General features: G+C 36.6%; 1 protein-coding gene across 1 annotated transcript; it reads left to right on the top strand.

Moving 5' to 3' along the window:
- The first annotated feature begins 738 nt into the window (after positions 1-738).
- LOC107786375 (uncharacterized) lies at positions 739-5,953 on the top strand. Its single transcript, XM_016607842.2, has 3 exons — positions 739-1,377; positions 1,465-2,212; positions 4,601-5,953. Exons 1-3 carry the CDS (start codon positions 1,013-1,015, stop codon positions 5,684-5,686), a joined length of 2,199 nt encoding a protein of 732 aa, XP_016463328.2. The 5' UTR covers positions 739-1,012; the 3' UTR covers positions 5,687-5,953.
- The last annotated feature ends 861 nt before the right edge of the window (positions 5,954-6,814 follow it).

Here is a 6,814-nt window from a genome sequence, read left to right as displayed (position 1 = left end):
GTAACTAAAGGTTAAAGATATTTTAAATAGTGACTTAAAAAAATACATGTGTTATTAGTGGCTAACCGTGCACTTCCTCCTGTAAAGTCACAATGCAAAGCTATAATCATTTTATGGAGAAGAAGGAAGGAATTGACAAATATTGTCACCAACTACATAAGGGCTCCTTGAAATTTTCATAATGTTTGGTCAGATTTGTATGACAGTATTTTTCAAAGCAAGCGATTAAACTTTTTTCTTACTTTTGTTGGTAGATTGATATGGGTTTCCTCTACTTGAAAGTAGATTTGACATTATTTTTTGTGGCTTGAGAACTTTAGGTTCAAAGACATATACAGATCTCTCTATAACAATATTCCTATATAATAATATTTTATTATAAAAGCCAAGCTTTTACGAAATTAATTTTTATGTTATGTTATAATATATGTTCTGTAACTGTTATAGAAAAGTTTGACTGTATACATACTTTTATGCTTATTTATTCTTTCGGACTTTCTCTTCCTCATTTTATGTCCGTGTAGATATGCGATGGGCATATTGAATTTCTTGTGAAGCCTTTCTCTTTGTTAGGAAATTCTTTCTTCAATTGATTTTATTTGATGATTATTAGAGATATCACAATTTAAATATTTGATTTTTTTTAAAGTTAAATTGCATTGGTTATTGAAGAAAAATTGAAGTTATCAGCTAACTTTTTTATAACTTAATATATTTACATAATTTTTAAATCTTTGTAACACTGATAAGGGTTACACGCGACACTAGTTAAGAATAAAAACAAATGAACAAGTAGCAGCACTGTGTTATGCCATAGCCATAGGAGAACTTATCCAATCCAAAGAATGCTTAATTAAGGCTTTAATATAGTAGCCAATAAGCCAAGCCTGAAGCCGATGAACAGCCAGTCATCTGCATTTTCCCATAGAGAAATAGCCCTAAAAACGACGGAGGAATTGCAGAGAACTTCAAGCCGGAGCACAATTCCCATACTTGAATTGGTCTCTCATTCATGGCCAAACCGGACGCAACCGTCGAGAATTCATCGGAAGAAGAAGAACCAAGATGGGGAACCTGGGAAGAGCTCTTGTTAGCTTGCGCCGTCAATCGTTACGGCACAAAGAGCTGGGATTCCGTCGCCGTTGAACTCCAGAAACGGAGCACCGCCCCTGCGCGGTTGTTATCGCCTCATAATTGTAGACTCAAATACCTTGACCTCAAACGCCGTTACTCAAACAAATGTAACGGTAATGGTAACGTTAATGATGACGATGAAGATAAGGAGAAAACCGTGTGTGTTCCTTTGCTTGAGGAGTTACGGAAGCTTCGAGTCGCTGAACTCAGACGCGAAGTTGAACGATACGATCTATCCATCGTGTACATCTCCGAATTCACATCTTCTGAATATATATATATACACATGCAAATATCTGTATGTATAAGTAATGGTTTGATTCTGTTTAGGTCTTTGCAATTGAAGAAACAACGACTCGAGGAAGAGAGAGAAAGGAGTCTGCAACAAACTGAAAATGGAGAATCGAAGTCAGATCTGGCGAAGAACGAACGGAGAGGAGCAAATGACGAAAAAATTGAAGAAACTGAGATCGGAATTAAGCCGGAGGATAAGTCCTCGCCGGAATTAGTAGCCGACGGGGAAGCATCGGAAGAAGCTTCCGATAAGGATCAACAATCAGTAAACGAATCGAGCTCTACGGACCCGAAACACAGCTGCAGCTTAAAAACTAGCGCAGAGGAGAACGAGGATAAGCCGGAGCCGGTTCGAACCGGAACAGTAAAAACAGAACCGCTCCAAACCGGAAGCATAAAGGAAGAACCGGATAAATGTGCTGAAGAAAGACCGGTTCGTGAAGACTCGTGTAATGGCAGCTCGGACAGTGTAGAAAAACCGCCAATCGGTGTGACAATGAAAGTCGAACCGCTGAGCGAGTCGGCGGAGTTGGTTGAATCGGTGGCCGAGTCAAAAGGAGGAGAGGAAAGAACGAAAGAGAACTCAGACGTGCAGAGCTCAGTGAGGAAGAAGGTAGACGATATTGTGGTCGGCGGGTGTAGCAGCGGAGATGAACGTGAGAAGGAGAATAGATCTCCCGCCGTTAAAGAAATACCCGTTGAATCTCAGCCGTTGATTGCCTTCCTCGAGAAGATTAGAAGTCATAAGCTCGGTTCAATGTTTGAGCGTCGGCTCGAAAGCCAGGTGATGAAACAAGAATCTCGTCTTTTCTTTTACGTTATTTTATTATTGTTATTATTTCTTTGTTAAATTATTGTTACTATTATCTTTACTTTTGAAAGTTTAACTAAGGTTGTTTATTAAAGTTACAGTGGCGTTGTGGTTATTCTAGATTCCGTTACTCAAATGATCACTCAATTATCCCAAATTATTTTCTAAAGTTACTTTTCTTTCGTTTGTAACAACAAAGTCACTGAACTATGCATATTGCATTCAAAAGGTCACTCAACTAGATTTTTCAAATTTTGGATTGCCAAATACATTATGGACTTACCTATAGAATAAATAAATATTATTTATAAATTAAAAAATAAAAAGTATTTTAGCATATATAATGCTGGAATACTAAAATAATGGCATAGAAAAAAAATTAATTAGACTAATTTGTTAGTAATAATAATGTTAGTATTACCAACAAAAATTCAAAAAATTATTTATACAATTCAGAAAGAAAGAAAATAAAGGTTGTAAAATATATATTCCATGCACGTAATATAAAACTAATTATTTAAATAAAGGCATTTTTATAATATATATTATATATTCTTGAAAATTATGCTCAATTATATTATATATATTCCATGCACGATTTAACATACCATAGTTTATCCTATATAGATAGTCCCCTTGCTTTCCGGTGACATAACTTTGTGTCGTCAGAAAATTGGTAGAAACATAATAATATAATTGAGCATAATTTTTAAGAATATATAATGTATATTATAAAAATACCTTTATTTAAATAATTATTTTTATATTACGTGCATGGAATATATATTTACAACCTTTATTTTCTTTCATTCTGAATTGTATAAATAAGTTTTTGAATTTTTGTTGTTAAAACTAAAAAGTTTAAAAAAAATAAAAAGAAGATAAATGTTTATAATTTAGAGGGTAAAATTGGTATTTGGCAATCCAAAATTTGGAAAATCTAGTTGAGTGACCTTCAGAGTGCAATATGCATAGTTCAGTGACTTTATTGTTACAAACGAAAGAAAAGTGACTTTAAGAGATAATTTGGGATAGCTGAATGACCATTTGAGTAATTGACTCGGTTATTCTATCTGAATCAAAATCCGATGTGGAAGCATGTCTGATAGTGGTTGTTTGATTTTAATTGTTTTTTTTTGTGGGAAAGTGAATGTCAAGTTGAAAACATAAGGATTCTAAAATTATTTTTTATAACAGAGAAACAACTCAACTATGCTCATTTACCACATAAAATAAAAAAGGCCAAAAGTGCTAAATCTGCCACTTTGGTAACAACATTACATAAATATTATCTGGCCCACTTAAAAACAAAATAAACCCATTTTTGACCCACTTAAAAAATGTGAAATTGTTTGACTAGGCACGAAGCTTAAAATAAAATGAAAGACTTTTGAATTTGTGGTCCTAAACAAGTCAAAAAGGGGTTCAGAGTATTTGTATGGTTATAAAAGCTTCTCATTAAGGGTAGAATTAGATGCTTAAGATAAATTATTTCAAATTTAGAAAGGGGTCATTCTTTTTGGAAGGGACCAAAAAGGAAATAGGTTCACATAAACTAGAGAGAATATTTATTTGCCACATGTGAAAGATATCAAAGTATTATGATTTTTTTACTGGTAGATTCTTCAATTATTGACTTCAACACCGTCATTGTGTGCATTTCTACCTCTGGACCTTTAGAAACCAACGGAAGTTTTCCTCTTTACAGTCTCTATTTATCTCATAAAAACTGCACAATGAACGAAAGGCAAGAAACAAAGATCAATTTTAACATATTTACAGAACAATTATATGCCTTTTTGTTTTCTGATATCTCAGAGATCAAACGAATGAAACTAGAAATGGAGTTTTGTTTTGTTTTCTTCTTTTTTGGTGCTTTGGATTGTGTGTTTGTTTGTATGTTTTTTATTTTTGTTTATGAAAGCTAGTTTCTTTGCTATTCTTTGTCAATTGCTGCTCTGAAGTGAACAGTTATACTATAGATGGCAGAAATACGGCCAGTCCTGCCAGAGCGCGTGAATAATCTTGCATGACATGGGCACTGCATTTGAAGGATAAACCAACTACTACTATTTAACTTCTCACCTGTAGTGAAATGCCACTGGAGTTAATTTCGAAAATTATTTATGTCAGCACTCTGAGATGTATGATTAGGATTTTATGGAACTCCCTGTAAAACTATTGAAGATCAGCCTCTTGGCATTTCTGTGTGACTTGTGACATTGTGAATGTTGTGAATCATGTTGCTTTGCCTTCACATCTCTTTGGGTTATAGATGAGTCTATGATTCGAAAAAAAAAAAAAAAGATTTCTATCATCAGATTATGTGCAAGAATTTATATAATACTGTTCATTTTGTAGGAAGCTGAAAACTATAGCAACTTAGTTAGGCAGCATGTTGATCTTGAAATGGTTCAGACTTGGCTTGAAAATGGCCGTTACAGAAGTTGCAAATCCAAATTCTTTCGTGATCTGTTGCTGCTTGTCAGCAACGCCATTGTTTTCTTCAAGAAGAATTCCTCAGAGTTTGTTGCTGCTAAAGAGCTTCGGCAGCTTATTCTAAAAGAGATCTCCCAGACAAAAGCCAAGTCATATTCTTTATCTGATAAACAAACCTCACTAAAATCAGCATCCTTGTCCCAGAAAGAGAGAACAAAACCATCTGACTCTTTGCTATTGAAGACTAATATATCGGGGTCAATGATTGTCTGTCGCAAGCGTAGTTCCATAACAGCCAAAGCATCAGCATCATCATCTGGAGGTGATAAAAAGAGGGAGCAAACTATAACACGACCTGTGGAAAAAGTAGTTGTAGACACGTTGCAGCAGCCTAGTCAACTGGCCACTAATGCTGGCGAAAATAGAATCACAAAGAAGAGAACACGAGATAGATTTGCTTCAGGTTCTGCAAGCTTGAATAAAAAGGACAGCAGCCGTCCTAACACTACATCCATCAAGAATTTAGCAGCAGTCGTCGATAAAAACCAAGGAGAAGGGGAGTCTTCTTCCCAGCATCTGCAATCTAAAAGTGAAAGCAGAAACGAGCAATCCAACACAGACGTGAAGAAACGGAGTGCTGCTAATTTCTTGAATCGAATGAAGCAAAGTTCATCCTCAAACAGTGGTTTGTTGCTGGATGCATTGAAGAGTAGGCCACTTAGCTCTGGTAGCAAAGGCGGATCGGACCAGAAGAAAAATGTAAGTGGAACAGGTGGCGGGAGAAAAGAACCAGCATTTTCAAAGACCCATCAAAAGAAAGAACCAGCATCTTCAAAGAACCCTGAAGCAAAGCAAGCAAAGGAAAAAGGCAGTCCAATGAAAAAGAATGTAGGGAGGCCACCAAAGAGAGGAGCTGATCCATCTCCCCCGTCTAGTAAACGGAGCAGGGAAGGAGCGGAATCTGCAGCAATCCCCCCAAAACAACCCAAGAAAAGGTCAAGGAGGTGATGACACTGTATATTGTATGTATGAGTTAAGTTGTTTCTGTGTCTGCATTATTTTCCTTTTTTCATCATGATGCGCCTCCTCCTTTCAATTGCTCCCTGCCCCCCGGGCAAAAGCTGTCTGGGGCTGGAAATGGGGGATTTGAAGAAAAGAGGAAAGACAGTTATAGGGTTCTTTAAAGTAGTTCCTGTTCTGCTTTTGTTGAAGCATTTTCGAGTTGTAGAAATATGTTCACTTTTTACCAAATGAGAATACTTTATTCTTCCTTAACGTTTTGTTTTAAATATTATGCGCAGTATGGTTGACCTCGAATATAGCTTGGCCCACAGCTTTCCTTTCGTTTTCCTTTCTTTTGCTGGAAAGATCCCACAGTTTGAACTTCAAAATCTGGAAATTCAAGGATACTGAGTACTAAATTAATGGGAGCTTAAATGTTGAACAGAAACTGTTGTTATGAATGACCTTTGTTGTGCTAGATAGAATAAAGGGGTGAAGGATGTAGTTGGTCGAGACTTAGTTACATCATTTAAATATTTGGCTCTGTAGTTGAAAATATCCCAAACTTAAATTTTATCCTTTATATAATCTTGTGAACAAAGAACATGCCCAAATCATAACAAAGTCAGCAGAATACATCCTACTGCTACTCCAAGTTTAAAAAACTAACGGTTCTCTAACATTACACTGCGGAAGCTATCCACCTTATTAGGAGGTTGGTGGAACAGTACATAGATAAGAAGAAGGATCTGCACATGGTGTTTATTGACTTGGAGAAAGCGTATGATAAGGTTCCTAGGGAGGTGCTCTGGAGATGTCTTGAGGCGAAGGGCGTGCCGGTAGCCTACATACGAGCGATCAAGGACATGTATGATGGAGCTAAGACTAAGGTTAGGACGGTGGGAGGCGACTCAGAGCATTTCCCGGTTGTTATGGGATTACACCAAGGCTCAGCGCTTAGCCCGTTCTTATTTGCCTTGGTGATGGATGCTTTGACACACCATATTCAAGGGGAGGTGCCATGGTGTATGTTATTTGCTGACGACATAGTTCTAATTGACGAGACGAGGCCGGTGTTAACGAGAGACTGGAGGTTTGGAGACAGATTCTCGAGTCTAAGGGTTTCAAATTGAG

The sequence above is a fragment of the Nicotiana tabacum genome, chromosome 6 (assembly GCF_000715075.1).
Source record: "Nicotiana tabacum cultivar K326 chromosome 6, ASM71507v2, whole genome shotgun sequence".
Classification (NCBI taxonomy): Eukaryota; Viridiplantae; Streptophyta; class Magnoliopsida; order Solanales; family Solanaceae; genus Nicotiana; species Nicotiana tabacum.
Note: the sequence above shows the minus strand (reverse complement) of the source record. Positions and strands in the feature narration are given on the sequence as shown.